Genomic DNA, 27,405 nt, shown 5'->3' with positions numbered 1-27,405 from the left:
CTGCTGCACAACTGGGTCTCTGATACCCTGTCTCATTTTCCTGCCTTGGAGAGGCTTGGATTGCTGTTCTAGAACCTAGTTTTATTCCAAGGGAAAGGACCTCATTCAGTTGGGATTTGCAATTGGCAAACATTTGGCTCAAGTCCTGTTGCAGAAAGGGGCTGTCGCTGGGGCAGGGGGAGAGACCTAGCGGGCAGCCTCAAAGCCTTGTGTGGCTATTTAGGTTTAAATGAACCAGATTCCTCTGTAGTGCTGTGGCTGCCCCATTAGGCAGTGCAGATAGAATGTTCCCATCATTGCAAAAAGTTGTTGAACTAGCTTAGAATGCGTTCCTAGGACCCTGGCCTTTGGACTTTAGCCCTACTGCCCCCCTGAATGGCGCTATTCTTGGGAAAAATCTTTCTTGTCCGCTTCCACTCTTCAGTAGAGTGCATCACCGAGCCAGTCACATTTCAGGGGAGGAGAAAACTGGATGTGCATGTGATCATCCTTCCTGTTAGCCACAGCGTTCCTGATAGACGCAGAAGTCCCCCACCCGAGGAGGAACCATGAGTGGCCACCGAAGTGTGGGGACAACAGGCGCTGAGTGTCAGAACTGATGTCCAGGAGCCATTTCCTCTTCAGATTCTACCAGAAGCAGAAGGGTCCGGGGGTCAAAGTTCATAGTTTTGTAGCCTGGCCCAGTGGCTGCCTGCTAAGCCTCAAGCTTCTTCAGTCCCCACCTGGAGAATTTAGCCCCAAATTTTACATCCCATTTCTGTTTTGAGCCCCACACCCTGGGCAAGATCTGGCCTTCCAGAACAGCAAAGATGTGGGGCCAACACCTCTCCCTGACGAGGTGGTCCAGCTAGGAGCCTTGTGAAAATCGCCACCTCACTTCCAACACCATCACAAGCAAAACATAACACACACACACACCAAAACACCAGTTGCTGCAAAAAGCTTTATTTTCATTTGGTCCACGGCTTGGGAAAGGGCTCCAGGCTTAAAAAGCTGCCTAGTGGCTGCAAGGAGAGACTCGGGCACAAGCTCTGGCACCTGGGGGATACCAGAGGGGCCCTCTCAAGAGGCTGCTGGGCTCCAGAAGCTTCTAATCGTGCTTGAGGGTGAGCCTTTCGAAGAGATACTCGCCCAGCCCAGCCTGGGGGCCGGACAGCCTGCGGAGATTCGTCAGGTGGTCGCCCATCTTCTTGAGGAGTTTCACCTCCTCATTTAGAAAGTGATTCTCCAGGAAGTCACAGAGCTGGGTGGGGGGCAAGAGAAGAGAAAACATTGTCGGTCAACGCGGAAATAAGGCTCAAAAGGAAATTTGCCCAAGTACACGCGGATGAAGGGGATTACTCACATGAGGGTCTCCGCGGGCAGAACCCAGAGCATGCAGGTCCAAAAGGTCCTTGTTCAAGTTCTTCTCCAGAAGCAGGGCGGCTTCCATGGCGTCGAGGGTTTTACCCCACTCATCTTGGGACGGTTTCTGTATCAGACGACAGAGCGCTCAGGACTAGACTCTCCGATAGCTAAGAACTCGCCTTTATCACCCCCAGTCTCCTACAACTCCCCATGCGAAGAAACCACATTGCAGTGTGGACAGCTACGTCTTCGGAAAAACAGGGAGCGCCTCCATTTTGAGCCACACAAACGTGGAACACTATCGCCCAGAAGCCCTCGCAGTGCCTAACCCGTTACGCACGCGCGCGCGGGCTGCTGGGATATGTAGTCCGCTGCCCGCGCGCTATTTACCTGCACGTCCTGGAAGAGGGCGCGGCCGCCGCGCTGGTTTTGCATCTTCAGGAGACGCTCAGCGCCCTCCCGCTTCTCCTCAGCCAGCTCGCGGAAGAAGTGGCCCACGCCCTCCAGAGCCACATCGTCACGGTCGAAATAGAAGCCCTGCGGGAAGAGATGGCACGAACACGGGCTAGAGGGAAGAAAGGCTGGCCAGGCGCCCCGACTCCGCCCCCCGACTACCCAACAGAACAAAGAAGGCCAACGCGTGCGCAGAAGGCCAGAGGTGCGCACTTGGGGGAAACTTGGGCAGGGGGCGTCCTGGGGACCCTCACCAGAGAGAGGTATGTGTAGGAGGCCCGCAGATGCACGTTGACCAGGCGGTTGACGGCGGCCTCCACCTCGGTGGAATAATTCTGACGAATCTGGGAGGTCATGGCTGGTCGGTAACGAGGAGCTAAGTTCAAAATCGGGTGTTGGCTGGTCCCGAAGGCAGACGATGGGCAAGAAGATGGCTTGATTGACGTTGATGTTGCGACTGGAAAAAAGGCTGGAGGGTGGTCGGAGGCTGGTAGTAGGGCGTACCTGGGTCTGTTCCGTCCAAACACTGTTGAAGCAAGAGACAGATCCGCAGGACCGCCGGGCACACTGCGAGAGGCCGTGGCCAGGGCGTCTTCTTTTATAGCGCGCGGGCCCTCAGAGGTGGGGCGTTCAGGGGAGAGTGATCGGCCAATCTGCGGTGTCGGGGGGCGGGGCTTGGAGCCCGCGATTGACCAATCCGAGTTGATAGGATTCCCAGATGCCCGCCCAGAGGTGGGGGAGGTCACGCGCCAGTGCGCGAGGCTGTTGTGAAATGGGGAAATGGGGGTGGGGAGGTTACCGGGTGCAAGGGTCCTGGGGCTGATTCTGGACAGTCAAGGGATTCTGGGGGTGTCTTTCTGGTAGGTGGAAGATTAATGGGGACAGTGGGAGCCCTGGAAAATTATGATTCTCGGGTCTTTGGAGTGTCTCAGGCAAGTAGGTTGGATTCTGGGGTTGTGTCTTAGAGCATGGATCTTTCTGGCGCCCTGGAGGTTCCTCAGAGGTGCGGATATCTCCAGATGACTGGGGTTTGCTCTGGAAGATAAGGGGTCCCTGGATCATTAAGAAGTTTGGAAGGCGGTGCGGTGAGATATTTCTGGAATCTTCGGGTATCTCTCTAATAGATGGGTTGAGAGAGGGACCTGGAGCCCTGGGATTCACCCAAAGATCGGCAATTTCTGTAACCCTAGAGCTGACAGTGAAGTCCATACTTTCTGGAATCTTCCCCTAGGAGGGTTAGGGGTCTTTAGGGTGATGAAGTGATCTGTAAAATTAAAAGGACCGTTGTTCTTGAGGTCATCCCCCCTCCATCCCCCCTGTAATACAGGAGAGGGATAATTCTAGAAGCCTAGCAGGGGTCTTTCTAAGAGGTAGGAGGACTTGGAGAGCCCTCTGGACCCTTTGAAAGATTGGGCCACTTGGAGTATCTTGGGGGGAATGACACTCAAGCTTTGGGGTCTCTGTGAGGCTGCATTTCCTGGAGACTTTTCTCAGGGCGGCCAGAGACTCTGGAATTCTCTTTGGGTCTGAAGCAGTCTCTCTTACATTGTCGCTCTCTTGCCTAACATGCTTCTTCAGAGTCCCAAAGAGAAGCCCGGGATCCTGGGGAAACAAGGAGCGTCTGGGGAACCTGTGGATGGGATGTGTCTTTAACCAATGTGCATTTTTTAAGCGTGTCCGTTCCAGGCTGGTGTCTGGAGGCAGAGCTCGCTCCCACCGGGAATCTGCCGTCAAGGAGTTCCCCATCGTGGCAAAGGGGGTGGAGGTGTGGGGGGCAAAGGAGACAAAGACAGGAACTTGAACCCATTTCAGTGCCCTAATGGAGGTAGCCAGCGGGCTGAGCAGGAGGAGCTAAAGCCACTGAGGCCCGCTTGGCAGGGGGTGGGAGGGAGCACTCCAAGCAGCCCAGGCCAGGTGTTCTCTGATGCACGAAATGCTGGAGCAGGCTGGTATCTGGGGTCCTCAAGGGCCCCCCCCCCCCCCTGGCCAGTGGCTGGGAGAGCAGCGGTGCTGAGTCATGCTGAACTCAGCACTAAGGGTCTCAGGCAGGGGGGCGGGGTGGGGCCACTGACCTCACATCCCGCCAGACTGCAGACTGGCTGGGACTCTGGAAACTAGACCTGGCTGGGATCCAAGTCTGTCCCCTCCCCCGCCCAGGGTGTCACCTCCAGTGTGTCATCTTACGGTCTTTTATTTTTTTTAATGTTTAATGTTTTATTTATTTTTGATACAGAGAAAGACAGAGCATGAGAGGTGGAGGGGCAGAGAGAGAAGGAGACACAGATCTGAAAGCAGGCTCTAGGCTCTGAGCTAGCGGTCAGCACAGAGCCCGACGCGGGGCTCGAACCCACGAATGTGATATCTGACCTGAGCCAAAGTCGGAGGCTTGACCGACTGAGCCACCCAGGCGCCCCTCTTACGGTCTTTTTAGTTCCCTTGCGGTTTTCCCTGGGCTGCTCCCGCCTGTGGCCATATTGTCCCCTCTCTCTGGGCAGTGACCGGTCTCCCTTCACTGCTATCTTATCTGTCTGACAGCTCTCTCCTGACTGGGTGTCTCTGGGGGAGGGGCAGTTGCCCCAGGCACAGTCACAACGGGGCCTGAGTTACTCATTCACCAAATTTCATACCTCAGCCTAAAGACCTTTGGCCTCCACCAGGTCCCACCTGCAGAGAGGGGTGGCTCTGGAAATGTGCACCGGTAGAGGGAGATGAAGCGGGGGAGGATTTGAAGGACCCAGATGTTAGGGGTGAGGGGTAGATAGGGGACGGGGTAAGACAAGAGGCCCGGAGACAGAGGACAGAAAGACCTAGAGAGAAGAGACAACAGGCTTTGTGACTAAGTGATTTCAATCTCTGATTTCCTCTTTTGTGTCAATTAGGCCTCTCTTTACTAGAACCTGTTCTCCGGGAGGGCCCTGCCCACTCATTAGGCCAGCCGTCCCTCCCACCCCCAGCCCATCCAGTCCTGTCCCCTCCTCTCGGTCCACATAGCCCAAGCTGAGGCCTTGACCTCTCCCTTGGACCTACTGGTCCCAGCCTACTGACTTCCAGCAGCTTCCCCACAGGGCTCTAGAGCCCGGAGTCCTGCCCTTCCCCCATTCTCCACCTCAGTAAGTGTACAACCCTCTGCTCCCTTATGCTGGAAACTTCCCAGGCCTAGTTCCCCAGTGCCTGCCGCCCTGTTCTCCGGCCCGGACTCCACTGCCTGTCTGAGGTCTTGCCCCTCGCTGCCTGGGAGCACCAGCACCAGAGGCCTCAGCACGGGCACTCTTCGGTCCCCTCGCCACCGCGGGCTCTTGGGGGCGCAGCAGAGACCTAACCCTTGCCCACCCAGAGGGCACTGGGTTCCTTCAAAAGAGTTGTCAGCACACGAAGCCTGGTCTCCTGTGACAGCCCGGGAGGGGGCTCAGTGACTCAGACTCCGAAGTGTGGCCCAAAAGAGGTTTATTGACCGCCCCCCAGACCACTCCTCCCCCCACCCCACCCCCAATAATTACAAAAGTAAGAAAAATGCCCAGGACCCCCAATCCCCACCCCCCTCCCCGGAAAAATGCCATAATTTATGCAGAAAAGACACAGTCCAAGGCAGCTGGTGGCCTCAGCCCATCTTCTTCCAGATGGTGAGTGACGCAGTCAGCACTCCGGCCACAAAGATGGTCACTGTCTGCCACGTGGGTGTCCCAAAGTAGGAGAGGAGGCCATCCTGTAGACAGACACACCAGTCACGTGGCAGCTGGGCCAAGGGGGAGCCCCTGAGCCAGCACCTGAGGAACTGGGGAGGGAGAGGGGCCAGGGAGAGGTCAAAGGGCATGAGTGGAGTAAGGGCCTAAGATGAATGGATACGAAAGAGTTGGGGCTGGAGGTTTTTCAAAAAGGTTTTCAAAAAATTTGACGGATTCCAGGGGAAGTGGAGGCACCAGGGAGAATAGCAGATACTAGTTAGGTCAGGGGGTCACCGAGAGGTCAGAGGTCAACAAGAGGTCAGGGGTCACAAGAGGTCAGTGGAAACCAGATGAATCAAGGAGTTGGTCAGACATGTGAGGAAATGCATTACAGACCCCATCTGATGATCTAGAGTCAGGGAGGGCAACACTGTGTTGGGCTCAGGAGGGCTCAGGAGTCTCAGAGTAGTAGGGGAAGGGGTTTAGGGGCCTCACCCAACCACCCTGGTCCTGGATCCAGCCCAGCAGTCGCTCTCGAAGGAAGTCCAGTGTCCAGCCCATGATGGTCCTGATCAGCTCGGGCACCTTGGTACACAGGGCCTGCAGGGAGCAGAATAGGCCTTAGGGATTGAGCCTTGCCCCCACAGTCTGGGGACAGTGGCCCCATGCCTTTCTCACCTCTGCCTCCCCTCCTGCCCCACTGCAGTCTCTTTTCCACTCATAATCAGAATGAGCTTCATAGATTGTTAACTGGATCTTTTTCTGTCAACTGCCCTGCTCACATACCTTCCATGGCTCCCCAGGTGGTAAAGACCAAAAGGCATAGCTCAGCCCTCAAGGCCCTGTATGAAGGCTCTGACTTGATCGCATTCCAATTTTCCACTTCTTTTCTGTGTCTCATTTACCTTCTTCCACATCTTCATTCCCACCAACTCTTCCCTGCCTCAGGACCTTTGCACATGCTGATTCTTCTACCTAAACAGGCTTCAACCAAGCAAATTTTTACTCCTCCCTCAAAGCTCTAATGTCAGGTTTGATGTCATTCTCCAGAGAGGGGTCTTCTGACTTTCACGCTAGGCAGGACTGGCCATACCCCCCTGCCCATGACTCTCCAACAACCTGAACTTCCCCTTCCCTCCCTCTCTCCGGCTGCTTCTTCCCTGTTGTACACCTCACCTCCAACATTCAAGCCCTATCAGCTCACTCTGGCAAACACCTTAAGAAATCGGCTCCCCCCACCCCAGCCTCCACTGCTACCACCAGAATCCGGGTCAGTCCTCATCGAGGGAGGCTATTATAGGTCCACCCCTTCCCAACTTCCCAGGTTGTGCCTCATAATCTTTCTTTTCTACCCACAATGGCCAGAAAAATGCTGTCGGGCTTCTGCTCCCCCCCATATCTTACCATGATACCCTTCTGATAGAAAGGTTAAGAGAATTTTACATAGCCATACACCTGCCGCCTAGATTGTACAATTAACATTTCACTTGCTAGAACATTCCTTTAGATTTATAAATCAGGCGGCCTCACTCTCTTGTTTAGAACCAGCAAGTCAGTCACTCGCATCTCACTCGGAGCAAAGCTAACATCCTTGTGGTGTCCCGGTGGGCCCCTCACAACCTGCCCTCATCCCCTGCCCGACCCTCCCCGACCTCAACGCATCAGCCTGGGGCCTGCCTCAAGGCCTTTGCACTTGCTATGGCCCTACAGGTCCTTTGCCCTGATCTTCACAGATTGCTGCAACTTTGGCTTTGAGGTCATCCCCTCTTGGAAGCCCTTCCCCACCACTTTACACAATGACATCACCCTAGTTTGCTTCTCTCAGCACTCATCAGATACCGAGGGCTCCACGAGAGCAGGGACCCAGCCCACTTCGTTGGGTGCCGTGTCTTGGGGGCTGCAGGGGTAACTGAAGGGGCCAAACCAGCCCGCAGCCCTCTCTGTTCCCTGTGCGCTCCGTGGAGCTGCCACAGGGGTTGACCTCACGACTCCCAGGTCCTTCTAGGTCTGAGCGGAGCATCCCTGGGGGCCCACTGCCCGGCGGCCGCCCACCTTGAGCACCAGTTTGCTGGCAAAGTAGAAAAGGGCAACAACCCGGCCCCAGTTGAAGTTGCCATCGGAAAACATCTCTGCTGCCACCCGGAAAAAGACCTCGCGGGGGGAGTCTGTGTCCACGGCTGCAATCATCCTGCAGGAAAGAGGAAAAGCCAGCGCTGCCGAGGGAAGACTGGGCAGAGTGTGGTGGAGACTCCAGCATCCGCCTCACACCAAAGACAAGGAAGGGGAGGCCCGAGTTAGGCGGTCACAAGAAAGAGGGGCCAACCTGGGGGAGTGGGACCAGACGGACATTAGGAACGTGGGGAAAATGACTCCCGGAGGAGGGGTCCAGTAGCCCAGAGATCGAGGGGCTCCTCGGCCAGGGAGCTGAGTATAGTGGTGGGGCCCTGGATGCCTGGCTCTGAGGGAGTAGCAGACTGTGGATCTGAACTCCAGGCCCAGGGGAAGAGGGGCCCGAGAGCCGGGACTCCGGGGATGTGAGGGAGAAGGGGACCAGTGGCTGGAGTCCCGGGGCCCAGGGGCCACACCTCTGCAGCTCCATGTTACTGTCCAGTTCATCTCCGATGCGTTTGAGACACTCGCTCAGCTTCTTGGTGGACGCGTCCTGGGGCACCTGCTCCAGGGCCAGCTCGGGTGTCTCTCCCCCCATTCGCCCTGCTCGATCTTGGATGAAACTAGAGTGGGAAGGGAGTGTGGGGGGTGCAGAATCAGAACAGGGCATCAACTCCTCCAATCCACTCGGCAATAATCACACCTCAAACTCACCCCTGAAGCAAAAGGGCCCCTGTCTTCATGATCTGCTCAGAGCTGGTGGGCCCTAAAGGAGAAAGGAGGGAAGAGGTGCCTGGACTCTTGGGTTCTAGGGGATCCAGGGAACTGGGGTGGCTCATGATCTCCGAGGGAGGACGACCTTAGGGGGTCCTGCATTTCTGGGTCCCTGGTAGATATAGTGCCTAGGGGCCCGGACAGCTGAGTCCCTGATGGAGAAAAGGGCAGGGAGCCTCGGCCGGTATCCTGCGTTCTTCCGGCGGAGGCGACTGAGGGAACACTTCACACATCCAGACCCCTCAGGCCAGGGGGCAGAGGAGAGACCCGCCCCTCCCACCAGGAAGTGGTGCCGGCGACAAGCCCGGGCCTGCCCCGGGGCTGGGGTTCTGGGGTCTCCAGGTTCTCGGGGGTCCGAGAGCACCAGGCAGGAGGGAATCAGGGCGCGGAGGCCAGAGAGCCAGGAACCCCCGAGGAGGGAGGGGGCTGGAAGCTGGCAGCGCCCGATCCGGGAGTTTCTGCCCCGCAGTGCTTGGAGATCGCACGGCCCCAAGACCGGCAGGAGGGATCGTGGGGCCGGCCGGCGAGGGGGCTCGCCCTCCTCCCGCCCGTCTGCCTCCCGCCTCACCCCCGCCTCTGGGTTGCTCCCCGGACCCGTCCATCACCGCCGCTCCCGCCGCCGCCTCTCGCCGGGTCCGCCCGGGCGGCCGCAGCACGCCCCTGGTCACGTGAGCGCCCCGCTGAGCGTGCGTCCACTCACGTGGTCGCCCCGCAAAATGGCGGCCCGCGCGGGGGATGTCGCCCCGCAGGGATGTTGGGTCACGTGACGGCACCTGTCTCATCTCCTGGGGGAGCCTGGGCCCTTGTCACGTGACTATCTAATCTGCACCTCCTGGTAAGAACCGGTCTGGCGCCCTTCTACCCTTCGGTCGCAGTTGTAACTTTCTTTCATTCATGCATTCATTCATTCATTCATTCATTCATTCATGCAGTATTTTCGGAAGTTTCGGATGGAATTTAAGCCCTTCCCAGGGCAGAAGGAACATCGGAGGCCAAATATATCATTCATTGAGGCAGGACGTTTTAGACGATTAGAGTCTGTGAGTTGTTTTGGTGAAAATAAAAGGAATACGAAGTTCAAAAAGTGGCAAAACTAATCTGTGGTGGCCGATTGGCAGAGTATGAACAGAGAGGGGCCCCAAGGCAGGCACCTGGGGTGTCTGGAATGTGCTGAATCTTGATCTAGGTGGTGATCACTTGGGGATACACATGTTGAAGAATTCATGGAACTGTACTTATGAAATGTGCACTTTACTGCGTGGAAATCATATCTCCTTTTAAAAAGAAGAGGACACGAGAATTCAGATTCGAAAATAGGTTGGGTCAGATAATGAAGTGGGGGGAACATATAAGAGAAGGGACCTCTGTCCCGAGGTTGGCTGGGAGCCATAGCAAAAAAGGATTATAGGAGTCCTAGGACATCAGCCTAACACCAGGAGGAACATAGTCTGACAAAGTCAAGTTTATTGACCTGTAAGGACACAGGTTTGAGACACTAGAAGGGGACACATTGCCCAAGGCAAGAGGGACCACCCTTGGAATACCCTTAACATTCCTAAGGGCAGGCCTAGTGCTTAAGGCTAGTTATACCCTATGTGAGGGTCCTGGGTCTACTCTGATTGGTTAACACTCTAAATATTGTAATTGGATAAACCTGTTGTATAATAATGATTGGGTCGCTGTACCTGTGTCACAATCTCCTGTAACTCCCCCTTCCCAAACTCATAAAAGCCCTGCCCTGCCTTTGTTCGGGGCTCTCAGCATGGATCCACCACCCCAGTAAAGTCTGTGAGCCCGAGTTTAGGCCCCAGCGAGCCTAAACCCGTAATAAAGCCCTTTGCTTTTGCATGCGGGACTCGGTCTCCCTGGTGGTTTCTGGGTTTTGGGGGACGATAAAGAAATCTTGGGTATTACAAACCCATTGCAATGATGGAGACCACACAAGAGAGAAACCTTGGGGCATTTTGACAAAGGAAAAGGTAGAGTTCTTTCAGGATTTGCAGGAATGGTACGTAGGGCAACACCAGGCGCAGAGTGAAAAGGAATCTGAGTCTTGAGTCCTTGGAAACTACAAGATGGATCTAGATGTAAAGGGGTCCCTAAACCCATTATGTGAGGCTCTGCACCTGGATTGGACATTGAGGCTGCTACTCTGTTTCAGGCAAGAGTGGGCTGTTTCGTTTTTACTGATGGAAATTTTCAACACTCTACGATTTTAGGGAACAAAGTTTCTCTGTGAGTGAGAAAGCATGTCCTTGGGGGAAATAGTGTTTCCTATTAACTTTGAAGCTAGCTTTATCTGCGCCTGTTACTTCAGCCCAGTGAATTAGCCCTGCCTTTGCCTTAATTACAGAGAAGAAAGGACTTTTTTACTGCTGACCTCTAAACAGTGCGGCCGCTGAGCAGGAGCGGGAACACTTTTTATTTTATTTTTTTGAGAGCGTGAGAGCACGAGCAGGGGAGAGGGAAAGGATCTCAAGAAGGCTCCACACAGGGCTTGATCCCACAACTTTTAAAAAAAAATTTTTAATGTTTTATTTTATTTTTGATACAGAGAGAGACAGAGCATGAGAGGGGGAGGGGCAGAGAGAGACGGAGACACAGAACCGGAAGCAGGCTCCAGGCTCTGAGCTAGCTGTCAGCACAGAGCCTGACGCGGGACTCGAACCCACGAATGCGAGATCTGATCTGAGCCGAAGTTGGAGGCTCAACCAACTGAGCCACCCAGGCGCCCCAATCCCACAACTTTTTGATTGTGACCTCAGCCGAAATCATGAGTTGGATGCTTATCTAACTGAGCCACTCAGGGGTCCTGAAAACTTTTTAGCTAGTTCTGAAGTCAAAACTTTATAATAACAAGGATGCTACACTGGAACTGTGAGACCCTCCTCCAAGATGGTCCCCAGTGATTTTACTTCCCAGGTACATTCATGCCCCTTGGAGGGCCCTCCCGCGCTGAACAGGGTAACCAGTGTGGTCAGTAGCATATTGTGGAAATGACAGCGGTGATTTCCAGAGTTAATTCATAAGAGAGAGTGCAGCTTCAGGTTGCCTGGGCGGCTCGGTTAAGCGTCCAACCTCAGCTCAGGTCATGATCTCGTGGCTCTCGTGGAACCTGGAGCTGCTTCAGATTCCGTTTCTTTCTCTCTCCCCTCCCCGCTCCAGGAAAGGAGGAGCCCTTGGTGTACCAAGGAAGGGAAGTGCAGGAGAGAAGTAACATTGTGGCGCTAAGTTATTCAAGGGCAGCGGGCCCTGGAGACTGGCCTAGGGAATTTTTGGGGGGTGGAGGATAATGGCTAGGACTTGGGGGTTCTGGTATTGCTTAGACATATTAAAAATGAATCTCTTATGTCGTAAAAATTGTAATAGCATTTGTTCTGGTTAGCTATTGCTGGGTAACAATCAGCCCAGAGCATTAGCAGCTTAAAGCCACGACCAACATCTTACTATCTTGCATAGGCCCGTGGGTAATGGCGTCAGGAAGGGCTTAGCTGGGTTGCTCAGTGTTTTTTGGACAGGAGCTGGCGCTGGAAGGCCAGAGGCCGAGGCCGTTGGACCTGCTCATTGAGCATCTCCATCCTTATGGAGTCTCAAGGCTTTCCATGCAGTGTCGGTGTGGGTTCGTCTGAGCTTCCTTGTGGCTTGGTGGGTTCAGGACAGCTGAACTACTGGTGTTATGGCCAAAGGTTTCAAAAGTATTTCTGCGAACAAAGAAGAAACTGCACAGCCTTTCTTGCCAGCCTCCCAAGTCATGCAGCATCCGTGTTGCAAGAGTTACGAGTGAGTCATGAGCACCCTCCATTTTCAGGGAATGAGGAACTAGATTCCAACTTTTAAAAAATATATATAATTTATTTATTTTTGAGACAGAAACAGAGCACAAGTGGGGGAGCAGCAGAGAAAGGGAGACAAAGAATGTGAAGCAGGCTCCAGGCTCTGAGCTGTCCGCACCGAGCCCGACATGGGGCGTGAACCCTCCAACTGTGAGATCATGAACTGAGCCAAAGCCGGACACTTAACCGACTGAGTCACCCAGGGCCCCCTAGACTCCAACTCTTAATGGGGGAAGTAAGTGGGGACAGGAGATATCTTTGGAAAATGTAAAGTAGCACACCAATTCACCTGCTTTATCAAAGGCTAATGTAGAGTGCCTTAAATAACAATGAAGTTGATTGACCTCTCATGTAACAAACAATCCAAGAATATGCAGTTCCTGGTGACATTAACAGGGAGTGAATTTCTGGTGTCAGGGACTGCCTGCTTAATTTTCTATGTCAACTTGACTGGGCCACAGGGTGTCCAGATATCTGGTTAACCATTCTGGATGTTTCTGGGAGGGTGTTTTGGGTGAGATTAACATTTAAATTGGTGATTTAGGGGGTGCCTGCATGGCTCAGTTGGTTGAGTGTCCAGCTTTGGCTCAGGTCATGATCTCACAGTTCGTGGGTTTGAGCCCCACGTCGGGCTCTGTGCTGACAGCTCAGAGCCTGGAGCCTGCTTCAGATTCTGTGTCTCCCTCTCTCTCTGACCCTCCCCTGCTCACACTCTCTCTGTCTCTCAAAAAAATAAATAAAAAACATTAAAAAATTGGTGATTTAGTAAAGCAAACTATGCTCCCTAATGCAGATGAGCCCATCCAATCAGATGAAGGCTGACACTCCTCAGAGGGAGGAAGAATTCTGTCTGTCTGTCTTGGACTTGGGACATGGGCTTTTTTCCTGCCTTCAGACTCACACTGAAACATCAGCTCTTCCTGATCTCCTGCTCACTGCCTTCTGCTGAGATCTGTACCATCAGCTGTCCTGGCACTCAGGCCTTTGGACTTGGACTGGAACTAAGCATCGGCCCTCCTGGGTCTCCAGTTCGCCAACTCGCCCTGTGGATCTCGGGGCCTGCCTACCTCCATGATCGTGTCTTTCTTCTATCCTTTTACCCACCATCTCCAACACACGGCTTCCATCTCTCAGTGGAAGATGGACACGCCAATGCCCAACATATCTACTCTAGTCCCAAGAAAGGAGAGGTTCAAAGGGAAGCCTTCCTCTTTGCCTAAAAAAGGCCGAAACTCCCATGCTGCACACATTCCATTGGCCAGAATCTATTCATGTCACATGACCTAGTTGCAAGGGAGCCTGGGAAATGTAGTCTTTAGCTGGGCAGCCATGGGTCCAGTGAAGTTTCCTATGGTATGTGATTAAAGGGACCTCTAGCCATGTTTGCCACACGAAAGATTGAAGCCAAGCAAACAGAAGGCTGAAACCAATGTAGTGATACCTGAATGATGTATAAAGGGGCCTGAAATAGAAAACTCATTTGATTGACATCTAGTCTCTCTCATTTGCCCACAGAATTATTCGTCCAAACCTGATGTATCTGTCTCCATCTTCTAGAAACTGGCAGAATTGAACTTCCTGGACTCTCTGTGGTTCACCAAGGTCGTGTGACTAGTTTTTGACAATGAATGTCATGAGGTTACGTATGTTGTGTATGTGTTAGGGCATTTTTTTAAATTTAAAAACTTTTTTAAATGTTTTTTATTCTTGAGAGAGAGACACACACAGCATGAGCAGGTGAGGGGCAGAGCGAGAAAAGGACACAGACTCCAGGCTCCAAGCTGTCAGCACAGAACCCGATGCGGGACTAGATCTCACAAACCACGAGACCATGACCTTAGCTGAAGTCAGACGCCTAACTGACTGAGCCACTGTACTGGGGGCTGATGGCATTTACTCCTCCCTGGAGGGTGGTTGGTATTATCTCTCTCCTTTGCTGACGAGGAGACAGGGGCAGGGAGAGACTGGGAGAGTGCAGTTGGGGATACCTCCTACCCACCCTATTCCTTGCCTGAGGTCACAGAGTCTATGGTAGGCAAACCAAGGATCTGCCCACAGGTGTCTGCTCCAAAAACTTGTGAGAAGTGTGGTCCTGACTCTGCCTTCCTCCTCCTCCCCACCTCCTTCTACCAAATTTACTCACGAGTGACCCCTTGAATGGGTGGGCTTGCTCCAACTCCCACCAAACCACCAGTGCCAAGATTTCTGTGAGAACCATGCCTTTATTTATTCGAGGCACACATCAGCATTTGTCTTGGGGGAAGGTGACTCCAATGGCCTTCCTCACCTCCTCGAGGATGTCAGCCAGGAGTTCACTTTCCGCCAGGGGGATCACAGGACTTTCCTTCAGGCCTGGGGGAGAGTACAGTTAGGGACCCCTCCTACTCGCACAGCAAAGTCGAAAGAACTACCATCCCCAGAATCCCATGAGGCATAAAAGTAACACGTGGGTTGAGCAGCTGGGATGCCCCCAGGGGGTCCTGGGAGTTGTAGTTCTAGAGAGCTATTGAGAGTGGCCGCGGGGTGGGGAGTGGCCCACCTCCCCTACCAGGCTTGCCTCTCTCCACCCAGCCACCCTCTCACCCCATCCTCCAAGTCCTTACCCTTTCGTAGGCACTCCCGGAAATGCTTGGCCTCGTAAGTCATGCCCATTCCATTTGTAAAGTTTAATTCCTTGTGCGGGGCAGGGGGCAGCGGGAACTCCTTATGCTCTCCCTTCACCACCAGCTCTGTTGGGCACCAGCATGGGCTGAGGATCTGGGGGCAGATGAGTGTTGGCTGCGGGGGGGGGGGGGGGGTCCAGCCTACTGATGTTCAGGGACCCCCGGCTCCCACCTGGTGGCCTGGTTACCCTCCTACCCCAGGAGGGTAACACCCCCACCCCCACTGGGAGTTTGTTTCTCACCAGCATGACTGTCCCGCTAGCAGCCTGTCTGTCCATGTCCCCAGCAGCAAACCCCTCTCTCCCCGGATGCTTAGGCCTAGTGAAGACAGCTGATCTTCATACATGAGTGAATCCCCTTTGCAAGGAGGAGACTCAGATAATCCAGCACCATCTTATCTACTAGGTGACTTGAGTTCCGGGCCCCAGAGTCCCGGGAAGCCTCTATCATTTCCGCACCCCAGTCCAGGCCACACTGGAAACAGAGATGTGGCCTGGGGCGAGGTCCAAACTTTGCAGTTCAAGTCTGGGGCAAGGTCCAAACTCTTCCGCTTAGAACAGGATTTCTTTCTAGCGACAGGGCCCCACGAAGCCCAACGAAGCCGCTCTTTGGTCCTGCTCAGATCCCGTCCTGGAAGCTGTCCCAAAGGCCACAACTGCCCTCGAAGCACGGCCAATAATGGCTTCTCCTGAGGCCTAAGGATCCCTGGCAGACTAAGTTCACGGTCAGGAAGAAGCCGAGGTCCAAACCCATCCCATAGGCTGGTGGGCAAAGGCCGGTTCTGCCCACACCAGCTCCAGCAGTCACAGCGGGCCACTCCTGTGACCACGGGCCACGGCTCCCAGCACTTGGGCCTGCCCTGGCGTGGCCGGTCATGCCTCACCTGGGCCATGCCCTTGGTGCCGCTCACAGAGGCCACATTGGAGAGCTCGGCAGTGATGCTGCAGGTGAAGCAGCCGTGGACGCCTCCTGGGTACTGGAGGAGCACAGAGACCGTGTCGTCCACACCTGGGGAAGGCACAGCACAGGGGAAGCCTCAGAGCCTGCCCAGGGCACCTTGGGCAAGGGATCTCATCTCTAACGCAGCTAAGCGACAGAAGCCAGACCTAAAAGGTGGCCTCTTGTCGGATCCCACCTGTGTGAAGTGTGCAAAATTGGGCAGATCCCTGGGACAGGAGAGATCAGTGACTGCTTCCGGCTGGGGGGATGGGAGGATTGGGAGGGGGTGGATCTTTGGGTTATTTTGTGGTGTTGTTTTTTTTGAGTGATGAAATATTCTAAAATTGATCACGTGAAATGCACAACTCTGTGAATATACTAACACTATGGAATTGCGCTTTTTGAGTGAATAGATGACATGGTGTGTGAATTATATCTCAGGAAATCTGTTACCAAGATAAGGGAACAAGAGGGAGAGACTGAACGACTCAGAGCCTCAGAGCCTTCTCTGCAAATACCTGTGGTATGGGTTTGGGAGACTCCGTTTCTCCAGCTCTAAAATGGGGATAATAGGGGTGCCTGGGTGGCTTGGCTGAGCCTCTGACTTCAGCTCGGGGCATGATCACACACGTCGTGGGTTCAAGCCCACACAGGGCTTTGCGCTGTTTTGAATTCTCTGTCTCCCTCACTCTCTGTCCCTCCCCCACTAATGTGCATGCATGCTCTCTTTCTCTCTCTCAAAAATAAATATTTACACATAAAATAAAATAAAATGGGGATAACAGAGGGGACACCTGGGTGGCTCAGTTGGGTAAGCGTCCAACTCTTGATTTTGGCTCAGGTCATAACCTCGTGGTCTGTGAGTTCGAACCCCCTGTGCTGACAGTATCTGCTGAGGACTCTCTCTCTCCCTCTCTCTCTCTCTGCCCCTCCCCTGCTCACTCACTGGCTCTCTTAAAATAAATAAATAAACTTAAAAAAATTTTTTTTAATAAAATGGGGATCATGGAAACTGTCTCATACAAGTGATTACGAGTATTAATGAAATGATGTAAAACACACAAACCACTCAGAGCTCTTACAGTAAGTGCTATGTAAGCATTAAACAGGGAATGCAGCCTGGTTCGGGAACACACCACACATCCCACTGACAGGAGAACCTGCTGACCTAGTTCTCTGTGGTTCCAGAGAAGCCCAAGTCCTTAACCTGGATCTGCCGTGTGAGCCTGGATAAGTCACTTTCCCTGTCTGCAACTCAACTTTCCTCATCTGTAAAATGGGAGCAAGTGCAATATATCTGTCTTGGGGGAGGGATCATGCCTATAATAACCTTAATGCAGAGGAGGCACTTGATAAATAGAACCTGTTTTTATTTATTTATTTATAAATTAGTTTAAAATTTTTTTAATGTTTATATTTGAGAGAGAGAGAGAGACAGACAGACAGTGAGCGAGCAAAAAGGGGCAAAGAGAAAGAGGGAGACACAGAATCTGAAGTAGGCTCTAGGCTCTGAGCTGTCAGCATGGAGCCCCACATGGGGCTTGAACTCATGAGCCGTGAGATCCTGACCCAAGCCAAAACCAAGGGTCAGACACTTAACTAACTGGGCCACCCAGGCACCCTGGTAAATAGAATGTTTTTAGAGCTACTATTTAGCCTAAAAGTTGGCCAGATATTAGCTTGAGAAGGTTTTTTAAAGTGTGACCTTCACCCATAAGTATTTTCTAGGTTAGGCATTGCCTCCCGGGGTACTGTTTGCAAAGATGGACACAGAATCCCTCTCCTTACCCTTCCTCAATGGACTTTGTGGCTCCTTCCATCAAGAGGTGTATTCTATTGGCCCACCTCTGAAATCGGGGCTGGCTTTGGGCCGTGAACAAGGGACGAGCAAACAAGGGACAAGTGAAAGTTTGAAAAACACTTGCACTTGCGTCCTGCCTCCTTTTTGCTGCACGAGGCCAAACTAGCTAGCTGAAAAGATTTCCTTATGAACTCTTTATGGCAACCCTATTATTATTATCTCCCTCCCTCCCTCCCTCCCTCCCTTCCTTCCTTCCTCCCTCCCTCCCTTCCTGTCTCTACTCCCAACATGAGTCTCAAACTCAGAACCTTAAGATCAAGAGTCGCATGCTCTACCGACTGAGCCAGCCAGGCGCCCCTATGACGACCCTTATTCTCGACATTTTATCAGTAACCCAAGACTCAGAGATGTTGAGTCCCTTGGCTAAGATCACGCAGCAAATATCAGGACGGAGCCTGCCCACACTCTCAAGTCTGATCCTCTTCGACATCAGGAAGAAGTTACCTCCAGACATCTAACTGATTTTCATGGGCTAGGAGACTAAGTCCCAGCTCAGGGCTCCTGGCGAGAGAGGATGACTCTTACCACCATCATATAGTCTGGGATAGACCGTACCTGTTTCATGGCGCCTTCCCATGGCTACAATCTTCTCTGGCTTCTGCCCGCCAAAGACCATAGAGATGAACTGGATACAGTAGATGCCGATGTCCAGTAGGCCACCGCCAGCCTGGGCCCAGTCTACAGCCCGGGGCACGTGGGTGAGGTCCTTCCCAAATTCTGCCCGAGCCACCCGGAGCTCCCCCAGCGTTCCCTGAGACACAGCCGACTTCAGAGCCTCCATAGCAGGGAAGAAGCGGGTCCAGATGGCCTGCACACCACAGAGGGAGAGAGCAGGGCCATTGAAAAGGAAGCAAAGGCGTCAGGACCCAGGAGGTAGCCAACCGGTTCCTCTCCCTTCTGGAGCCCAATCTTGAGGGGGTCCCATAGCCAAACGAGACCCCTCCCCTTCCTTGCACAACCCGTCAGTCCCCAAGTTGTGCGCCTTACTCTCCCTGCCCCGTCCTCTCCCCTCCATCCCCCCAGTACCAGCTCTAGCCTTGTCTTTTCTCAGCTGGACCATTACCCCAGTCTCCCAATGTGACAGACTCAACTGCGCCCCCCACCAAATTCATGTTGAGATCCTAACCTCCCCCCCCCAGTACCTCCCAAGGTGAATGTATCTGGAGACCGAGTTTTTAAAGAGATAATTAAGTTAAAATGAGGCCATCATGGTGGGCCCTAATCCAACAGGAAGAGGTTAGGACAGCCACACACCCGGGAAGGCCACATTAGACACACAAGGAGAAGACGGCCATCTACCAGCCAAGGAGAGAGGTTTCAGGAAAAACCAACCGTGCTGACACCTTCTAGACTTCTAGCCTCCAGAAGTAGGAGGAAATAAATCTGTTGTTTAAGCCACGCGATCTGAGGCGGTACTTTGTAATGGGATCCCCGGCAAATGAATACACACAGTCTCCCCGCCGCAATTCAGACCAACCCCAACCTGGCCCCAACAGGCACCTTTCCTTCTCCTAGAGTTGACCCTGCCTCACCCCTGCCCAGGCCCCTTCCTGGCTCCCCAATGGCTATTGTCAACCCCCATTTACTGAGTCCGTATCAGGGGAAAGACACTGTACATACTTTGAATAATGATTCCTCCCAACGTTCCTGCCAGGTAACTATCGGATGTCCATTTTATAGATGAGAAAACCGAGGCTCAGCTGGGTCTAATTACTTGCCCAAGATCACAGAGCTAGGAACTGGTGAGAAGTCTAGAGTCCCCCGACTCTAAAGCCTGTCCAAGGTCAAGTTCACACTCAATAGGCGAAATCTGCAAGTCTTCACTCTGCTCTCACCCTCCGGCCCATATACCTGTGCAGTTTACTTTTCCTTTAAGGCTCAGGTCAGTCCCTACCTGCAGGAATCTTCCCTGACCATCCCCTCCGCTGGGCTGGTGCCCCGTGCTATCTCATCTGCCTGATACTGTATCCACGGAAGTCCATGCAGCTGGGCATCGGGACAGCCCGTTTCTGTGACCAGAGCAGACCTTGGAGCTTGTGGAAATCTGAGCCTATATCCTACATGTTATGAATCCCCGGTGCCTAGGGTTCAATTTGGAACATATTGGCTCATATATATATATATATATATACACACACACACACACACACACACCCCTATACATATTGGCATGTAAAGGTGCCAAAAACGATGAGGAAGTAATACATTCAGAATTTTGGCACCGAGCAGGCACAGTGAGAACCAGAAGCACTGAGGAACCATAATAAATCCCGACCATCTATTTCTGAGGCATAGGGGACTTTGCAGAGCAACACTGGGCACAGGGCAGCTGGATAGAACATGGAGGGGAGGTAAGAGGCAGCTGTTGCCACTACTGGCAGAACCTACAGCAAGGTAGCAGTTAAGAGCCAAGAGGTCATTTGGTGGCCATCTTCACTGCTGGTACTGTCTATTGCCATTTGGCAGCCATCTTAATTACTGGCATTCCGGGGCGCCTGGGTGGCTGAGCTGTGTAAGCCTCTGACTTTGGCTCAGGTCAGATCTCACGTTCATGGGTTCAAGCCCCGAGTCAGGCTCTGTGCTGACAGCTAGCTCAGAGCCTGGAACCTGCTTCCAGTTCTGTGTCTCCTCTCTCTCTGCCCCTCCCCCTCTCATGCTCTGTCTCTCTCTGTATCAAAAATAAATAAAACATTAAAAAAAATTCTTTTTAAATTACTGGCATTCCATACTCAAATGGCCCCTATGAGTGGCCAAGTCTGACAAGAGCAAAAACAAAGGCAGTTTGGCCTCGAGAGTTGGTAGGAGTGCCCTGGTCCTTCTGACCGCTCTCCTTGGGATTCCACCCAAACTAAGCCCGTTGCTAGTCTGTGCCACTTTCACCACTGGCATCTTTCTCTGAAAAGCTAAAGGAAGGATCTTTCAGGCAGCCATGTTTGCTAACGGCCACAAGCAATGGCTCTCCCTCCTCATAGATGTTGCTAGTAGGTTCCACGGCCTTGCTCAACCACGTCCTAGAAAACACACCAACCCCAGTTCACTCTGTGGACGACCTAATTCTTGACAAACCCTTCCTTTGTGTTCTTCCAAAAACGTCCACTGGCAACCATTTTGGTCAGGGCAAGAGGGGCTACGTTGGAGGGTGGAAGGTCGCACCCTCACCTCCATAAGGAAGAGACCTCGGGATCGGGCTTCGGCAACCATTTCTCGAACTTCCGCAGCGTTCACGCCCATGGGCTTCTCGCACAGGACGGCCTTGCCCGCTGCCAGGCATAGCAGCACCGCGGCCCTGTGCTGCGGGTGCTGAGTGCCAATGTAGGCCACCTCTAGTGTGGAAGGGAGATCAAGAGATCAGAAGCCCCGCCCACAAAGTAGTGTCCCCGCCCCCAGCACCTAGGACCTAGGACCAAGGGCAAAGTCCTACCCAGTGGTCAAACCTAGTCTCCCATTACCGAGGGGCTAACCTAGGAAGGAGCTAACCATTCTCTACTTGAACTCTTTCCTTTAGGTTATGTCCAGCCTTCCAAAATTATCATTAAGTCATTTGTCACAACAGCACCAAGAGGTAGATACTATTATTTTGCCCGTTTTACAGATGAGGAGACTGAGAAGGGAAAGCAGAAGAGGACAAGGCCAGTCGAGGCAGCTTGATTCCAGCCAGGAGCAACGACACTGTTCTACCTCTCCATCCGGGCCATCAGAACACAGCAGCTTACTGAAAGCCTCAACCGGCTCTTTTAGAAACTCAAGCCCCTCCCATACCGCGGAGGCCCGAACCCTACATGCAATTTCATACTAGACCGCTAATCCCAGACCAAACCCGTTTTTATAGTTCTGCCTCCCAGGCCCAGATCCTTCCAGAAGCACACAGGGATTGGCCCGTCCCGCAGAGCCTTGCTTATCCTACGGAGCAGCCTAGAGGCAGCGCCGCGGGAGCCTCAGATGCTCTTGCCACTTACCCACATTCGGGTCTTTGGCCAGCTCCTCATATGACCCATAGGCCTTGGGGATGTCATATTTCCGCGCAAACTCCTTCGCCCGGCTCAGGTCGCGGGCTGCTACCGCCACCACCTGGAGGGACGCTAGGGTCAGACTTGAGGGGCTGGGATGGGCGCAGGTGCGGGGCAGGTGGATGGGAGGAGGTGATGGAGAAGGCTCCGGAATAAAATATCTCCCAGGGCAGAGGCTGGTAGATATGGTCCTGGGGAAGGGGTAGGGGAGGGCTGGACACGGGTCCTGGGAAAGAGAGATCTGAACAAGCAATTATTTAACCCCTTAATACCTACATTTTTTCTCTTCACAGTAGTTCAGAACAAAACCCTCCCAAACTTGACGAAACTGGAGTTCACAGAACACAAGTGGAGAAAGGAGTAGGGAACCCCAACTCCCTCCTCCCTCAGACCCAGGAGTCCGGCTCCCCGGTCTGCTCTTCCACAGGATTCCGGAGGGAGTGTGGACCTGGTGCTCGGAGCGAGGCAGCGTCCGCAGCGCAGTCGTGAAGTCGCTGGAGATAAGGCCGGCCGACACGATGCCCCAGCGAAGCGCCATCGCAAAAACGCAGGGACCCAGAGTCCAGCCTCCTCCTGTTGGAAATTTAAAGCCAGACGCCCCGCCCACCAGGCTGCATGGTCATTTCTCCGCCCCCATTGCCCCTACGCCACTTCTCATTGGCCAATAGGCTTGTGAGCCCCTCCAGTCCCAATGCAAAGGAGGAGGTTATTTAAATCTAGCATCCCCATTGGAAGAGCGCACCGTTGGCTCCGCCTTGCGGTGGGTGGGACCAGAAATACTTTGTACTCCGCAGGAGACTGCTCGCCACGAACAAAAGGGGAAGGGCTTTTTTACACTTTTTTCTTATGTAAACTCCTTAGTAGACACTGGGCCCAGAGATCAAGAGTCTCATGATCTATGGACTGAGACAGCCAAGCGCCCCAAGACGGGCTTTCTTTCTTGTCACCTTCGACCCTTAGGGGCTGTCCCTCCTCTTCCTCCCAAACCTTTTGCTCAGAAAGCTGCACACCCTTGGGAATTGTTCAGAGGGAGGGACAAGATAATAATAGAAAAGATAAGAATCGCTAATATTTCTAGAACGCCTGGTGTGGCCCAGGGCCCTGGCTCCACGCTTTACTTTCGTCATTTTCTCTACAAAGTGTGTTTGTTTATAGAGAGTGCAAGCCAGCCGGGTAGGAGCAGAGAGTGGGAGAGAGAAAATCCCAAGCAGCTCTATGCTGTCAGTGCAGAGCCGAAGGCAGGGTTGGATCTCACAAAGTCAGAGATCGTGACCTGAGCTGAGATCATGAGCCAGATGCTCAACCGACTGAGCCACTCAGGCTCCCCTTACTTTTTCATTTCTAATTTCTCACCTTAGGTGTGCAAACTATGTTCTACTGCTCCCTGTTTACAGAGGGAGAAGCAGCCCCAGAGAGACATGGGATATGAGGACTTGCAAATTGGCTGCTCCCAAAGATTATAACTTTTTAAAAAATACTTATTTATTTTTGAGAGAGAGAGAGCAAGCATGCATGGGAGAGGCACAGAGAGAGGGAGACAGAGGATCCGAAGTGGGCTCCAAACTGACAGCAGAGAGCCCGATATAGGGCTCAAACTCACAAACTGCAAGATCGTGACCTGAGCCAAAGTCAGACGCCCAAAAGACTGAGCCACCCAGGCACCCCAAAATTATAGTTTTAGACACCAGGCTATACAGCTTCTTCGGAGCCCTGGAGCCAGGCTGATGGGCTCCCAACCCCTCCTTGCCCCTACCCAGCTGTATAGCTTTGTACAAAGGATTTCCCTCTGGAGCCTCACTTTCCTTTTCAGGAAAACGGAGGTTACAATGGCATCTACCTGTTGCAAAATGTAGCAAATTATTATTCTTTAAGTCAATTGGCAAAGACTGGGCAACTTTACCCATATCAAATCCATTCATTTCCCTTGCCTTGTAGACATCCAAGTAAGATCTGAGTTTCACAGACTCAGAGATTCCAAATTCACACAAACTGAGTACACAGTATCACTGCTGTGATGAAAAAGAAAAAAGACAGGGAAGATGGTCATTAAGACATTAGTTCAGGGGCGCCGGGGTGGCTCAGTCGGTTAAGCGTCCGACTTCGGCTCAGGTCAGATCTCACGTTCGTGGGTTCAAGCCCCGCGTCGGGCTCTGTGCTGACAGCTAGCTCAGAGCCTGGAGCCTGCTTCTGGTCCTGTGTCTCCTTCTCTCTCTGTCCCTCCCCCTCTCATGCTCTGTCTCTCTCTCTATCAAAAATAAATAAAACATTAAAAAAAAAAGACATTAGTTCACCATCTCCCCAGGTCAGCGGCTTCCTGACTAAAGAAACTTCCCTTCCCACCATCACTTGTGCATCGAGTATTGGTTTTCCCACGGCAAGCAGCCACACGTGAGTTTGGAACCGATTCTCTGTCTGGTAACAATGATGAGAGAGAAGACACCAGCAATGGCAAGGGGTTAAAGTTTGGGGGAGGCTGCTGTTAGTAAGGGGTAACACGAAGGAGTTTGTGTATGGATGCAACAGTTCTGTATCCTGATTGTGGCGATGGATATTGGAATATTCACATTTGATAAGGTTTCATAGAACTGTATTCTAGACTTTTTTAAAGTGTACGTGTCAGGGCACCTGGGTGGCTCAGTCGGTTAAGCATCCGACTTTGGCTCAGGTCATGATCTCATGGTTCGTGGGTTCCAGCCCCCCATTGGGCTCTGTGCTGACAGCCCAGAGCCTGGAAAGCCTGCTTTGGATTCTGTGCCTCTCTCTCTCTCTGCCCGTTTCTCTGTGTCTCATAATAAATAAAAATATTTAAAAAGTTAAAAAAAATAAAGTGCACATAAACCCAAGTAAATGCTGGGAAAATCCAAATCAGGTCTGTGCCTGATTAAACAATGTAGCAATGTCAATTTCTGTAGCAATGTCAATTTCTGTTTTCCACAATGCACTATATTTACCTAAGATCTCATCACGGTGGGGTCGGGGTGGGACGCTAGCCGTGGGGTACAAAGGAACCGTCCGTACGAGTTCTGCCCTTGATCTTAGCCAAAAGGCCAAGAAGCGATTTACTAGTTCAGTAAGTTCTTTAACAGTTTCAGAATAAGATGTTATGATTTAAAATTGTTGGCAGTGAGTTCGTGTACTCAGAAGTATTTTGTAATACGCAGTCAAGTAAAAAATAAGGAGATCTTCATGGTCCAGTGTTCTCTACTGTGGAGGGAAGATACATCCCCGTGAGAAACTCTCAAATGTGTGCCTGAGATGTAAGCACATTTCTTGCAACGTTGCGTGTGGTAGCTCAAAGTTGGGTCGGCCATCAGTAGGAAAACGTAGGAATAAATGGTGCAAAATGCTTACAACAGAGTATCACATTGCAAGGAATCTCAAGACCTTAAATTTCACTGAAAAAAAAAAGTATCAAAGGACATCACAGGGATATAGCACACGCACTGAACCATGTCAGCTGTGTTTAATTTAATTCATAATTGAGTTAGGAAAAATCACTGACCCTGACCGGGGACGGGAACCTGGCACGCAGCAGGTCAAGCACCTTCCATTCGTGGGAGGCAGACCACGGGCGTTAAGCACATGACAGCATTTCTGGGACCCAGAGTGACAGCTAGGAGATTAACAGAGGGCATAAGACAAAGTGGAATTTAGAGCAGAGCATAAAAATAAAAAAGTAAACAGACAAATCAATAAAATAGAGGCAGAGCATTAGTGAATAAAAAGGAGCCCATTCTCTCTCTTTAAAAAAATTTTTTAGTGTTTTATTTATTTTTGAGACAGAGTGAGACAGAGCATGAGTGGGGCAGGAGCAGAGAGAGAGGAAGGCACAGAAGCAGAAGCAGGCTCCAGGCTCTGAGCTGTCAGCACAGAGCCTGATGCGGGGCCCAAACCCAAACCGTAAGATCATGACCTGAGCCGAAGTTGGACACTTAACCGACTGAGCCACCCAGGTGACCCCCTCTCTCGCTTTTAAAGTTTATTTATTTTGAGAGAGAAAGAGAGAGCCAGAGGGACAGAGAAAGGGAGGAGGAGGAGGAGGAGGAGGAGGAAGAGGAGGAGGAGAGAGAGAGAATCCTAAGCAGGCTCTGCACTGTCAGAGCAGAACCCAATGCGGGGCTTGATCTCATGACCCTTGAGATCAGGACCTGAACTGAAACTGAGAGTAGGAGGCTTAACCAACTGAGCCACCCAGGCGCCCTGAGCCCATTGTCTTGATGTGTGAGGTTGGGCACCAGAACTTTCCAGAACTTGCTGGAAACATCATGTACAGACCTTGGAGGAAGTTGAGGAAGTCGTGGAGAGAGAGGAAGTCCCTGTCCTGGTCAGCTCATAGCCAGGAATTCCAGAGTCTCCAGGAGGTTCCAGGGTCATTCCATAGAGAGACCTCCCGACAGAACACAAATATTTGTTGAGCATCTAATTTGTTCTGGGTCCTGAGGACACATCAGAAATGAGAGATTCTCTCGGCCTTTGTTCAGGTATCAACCCCGTGGAGTTGATAGTGTGGGGAACAGCCATGACCAAGAGCCATAAGGTGGGAAAGAGCTAGTTATGTTCTGAGAACTGAAAATGGGCCAGCAAGTTGAAGAAAAAAGACGGTGGGCAAATGAGATGGAAGAGGGACTCGGGATGCAGGCAGGGGCGGAATCATGGAGGGCTCGGAAAGGACACTGGACAGTTTTCAGCAGGAGCTGGGGGGGGAAGACTTAATGTGGCAGCTTTCCTGTGTCAGCACGCCCCATGGGCACGACTCACATATTCATTCAGCAAACATTTTTTACTTTTGACTTAGCCTTGTGCTTGGTGACCGAGTACCCAGGGATGAGCCTCACTCCGCTCTCTGTTGCCCTCTAGTGGCGGAAAGAGACACAACCTGGGCCAGGCACAGGAATGCCCACCCACCCCGACCCCCACACAAAGATGTCCACGCTTGGATCACCCGAACTTGTGAATGTGACCTACGTGGTAAAAGAGATTTGGCAGATGTGATTGTTAAGGCTCTGGAGATGAGATTATCCCGGATTTTGTGGTGGCCTCACTGTAATTGCAAGGGTCCTTGCAGGAGGGAGGCAGGGAATTCAATCAGACAAGTGACAACAAAAGGGAGGAAGAGATTTGATGAGGCCCCTGGGTGGCTCAGGGACCTTAAGCGTCTGACTCTTGATTTCGGCTGAGGTCATGATCTCACGGTTTGTGAATTTGAACCCCACATAGAGCTCTGCACTGAGGAGATGGAGCCTGCTTGGGATGCTCTGTTTCCTTCTCTCTCTGCCCCTCCCCCACTCCTGATCTCCTGCTCTCTTTCAAATATGAATTTATAAACATTTTTAAATTTTTTGGAAAAGCTGTGCTGCTGGCTTTGAAGCTGGAGGAAGCAGCCATCAGCCAAGGGATGCGGGCGCTTCTAAAAGCTGGAAGAACAAGGAAACAGATTCTTCCCCTTCCAGAACTTCCAGAAGGAATGCAGCCCTGCAGACATCTTGATGTTAACTCAGCAAGACTCATTTTATATTTCTGACCTCCAGAACTGCAAGAGGATACATTCCTGCTTTAAGCTGTGAAATTTGTGTTACTTTGTTGTAGCAGCAATAGGAAACTAACAAGCAGCTCCCACAGTGTAATACACAATCCTGGACCAAGTCCTGTGGTGGAAAGGCTAGGCAGCCTAGAGGCGGGTGGAGTGGGGCTTCCCTTGCTCAACCCCAGGGACCAGGGAAGGCTGGACAGATGAAGTGACGCCCAAACTTCTTTTTA

At 52.3% G+C, this 27,405-nt stretch overlaps 3 protein-coding genes and 1 long non-coding RNA gene across 7 annotated transcripts; 1 reads left to right on the top strand and 3 right to left on the bottom strand.

Moving 5' to 3' along the window:
- Positions 1–1,017: 1,017 nt before the first annotated feature.
- Positions 1,018–2,386, bottom strand: FTL (ferritin light chain). The gene is made up of 4 exons (XM_029924124.1): positions 2,055–2,386; positions 1,738–1,884; positions 1,346–1,471; positions 1,018–1,243 (listed from the first exon to the last, which is right to left on the bottom strand). Exons 1-4 carry the CDS (start codon positions 2,154–2,156, stop codon positions 1,091–1,093), a joined length of 528 nt encoding a protein of 175 aa, XP_029779984.1. The 5' UTR covers positions 2,157–2,386; the 3' UTR covers positions 1,018–1,090.
- LOC115279644 lies at positions 1,876–22,076 on the top strand. 2 transcript variants are annotated; one of them, XR_003903550.1, is made up of 3 exons: positions 1,876–2,005; positions 13,694–13,780; positions 21,942–22,076. It is a non-coding gene; the product is annotated as an uncharacterized LOC115279644 (long non-coding RNA). The 2 variants fall into 2 exon arrangements; XR_003903549.1 differs by lacking the exon at positions 21,942–22,076 and having other exon boundaries at positions 13,694–13,820.
- On the bottom strand, positions 5,340–9,019 carry BAX (BCL2 associated X, apoptosis regulator). 2 transcript variants are annotated; one of them, XM_029924121.1, is made up of 6 exons: positions 8,914–9,019; positions 8,286–8,337; positions 8,048–8,194; positions 7,515–7,650; positions 5,958–6,062; positions 5,391–5,503 (listed from the first exon to the last, which is right to left on the bottom strand). In XM_029924121.1, exons 1-6 carry the CDS (start codon positions 8,945–8,947, stop codon positions 5,399–5,401), a joined length of 579 nt encoding a protein of 192 aa, XP_029779981.1. In that variant the 5' UTR covers positions 8,948–9,019; the 3' UTR covers positions 5,391–5,398. The 2 variants fall into 2 exon arrangements, with proteins under 2 accessions (XP_029779983.1, XP_029779981.1); XM_029924123.1 differs by lacking the exon at positions 8,286–8,337 and having other exon boundaries at positions 5,340–5,503; positions 8,914–9,005.
- DHDH (dihydrodiol dehydrogenase) lies at positions 14,381–22,207 on the bottom strand. 2 transcript variants are annotated; one of them, XM_029924119.1, is made up of 7 exons: positions 22,097–22,207; positions 21,598–21,709; positions 20,801–20,964; positions 18,197–18,449; positions 15,725–15,849; positions 14,782–14,956; positions 14,381–14,530 (listed from the first exon to the last, which is right to left on the bottom strand). In XM_029924119.1, exons 1-7 carry the CDS (start codon positions 22,184–22,186, stop codon positions 14,421–14,423), a joined length of 1,029 nt encoding a protein of 342 aa, XP_029779979.1. In that variant the 5' UTR covers positions 22,187–22,207; the 3' UTR covers positions 14,381–14,420. The 2 variants fall into 2 exon arrangements, with proteins under 2 accessions (XP_029779979.1, XP_029779980.1); XM_029924120.1 differs by having other exon boundaries at positions 14,782–14,935.
- Between the last annotated feature and the right edge of the window lie 5,198 nt (positions 22,208–27,405).

The sequence above is a fragment of the Suricata suricatta genome, chromosome 16, assembly GCF_006229205.1.
Source record: "Suricata suricatta isolate VVHF042 chromosome 16, meerkat_22Aug2017_6uvM2_HiC, whole genome shotgun sequence".
Taxonomy (NCBI): domain Eukaryota; kingdom Metazoa; phylum Chordata; class Mammalia; order Carnivora; family Herpestidae; genus Suricata; species Suricata suricatta.
Note: the sequence above shows the minus strand (reverse complement) of the source record. Positions and strands in the feature narration are given on the sequence as shown.

What these genes read in the sequence shown, in the direction of transcription:
- FTL (XM_029924124.1), bottom strand. Translation starts at nt 2,156, where the DNA reads ATGACCTCCCAGATTCGTCAGAATTATTCCACCGAGGTGGAGGCCGCC. An exon ending in CCCTCTTCCAGGACGTGCAG is followed by an intron (nt 1,472 to 1,737) that starts GTAAATAGCGCG and finishes CGTCTGATACAG; the next exon opens with AAACCGTCCCAAGATGAGTG. An exon ending in CTGCCCGCGGAGACCCTCAT is followed by an intron (nt 1,244 to 1,345) that starts GTGAGTAATCCC and finishes CCCCCCACCCAG; the next exon opens with CTCTGTGACTTCCTGGAGAA.
- BAX (XM_029924121.1), bottom strand. Translation starts at nt 8,947, where the DNA reads ATGGACGGGTCCGGGGAGCAACCCAGAGGCGGGG. An exon ending in GGGGCCCTTTTGCTTCAGGG is followed by an intron (nt 8,195 to 8,285) that starts GTGAGTTTGAGG and finishes TTCCCACTCTAG; the next exon opens with TTTCATCCAAGATCGAGCAG. An exon ending in TCCAGGACCAGGGTGGTTGG is followed by an intron (nt 5,504 to 5,957) that starts GTGAGGCCCCTA and finishes GTCTGTCTACAG; the next exon opens with GATGGCCTCCTCTCCTACTT.
- DHDH (XM_029924119.1), bottom strand. Translation starts at nt 22,186, where the DNA reads ATGGCGCTTCGCTGGGGCATCGTGTCGGCCGGCCTTATCTCCAGCGAC. An exon ending in GAGGTCTCTTCCTTATGGAG is followed by an intron (nt 18,450 to 20,800) that starts GTGAGGGTGCGA and finishes TGTGGTGTGCAG; the next exon opens with GCCATCTGGACCCGCTTCTT. An exon ending in GCACCAAGGGCATGGCCCAG is followed by an intron (nt 14,957 to 15,724) that starts GTGAGGCATGAC and finishes CCCCCCCCGCAG; the next exon opens with CCAACACTCATCTGCCCCCA.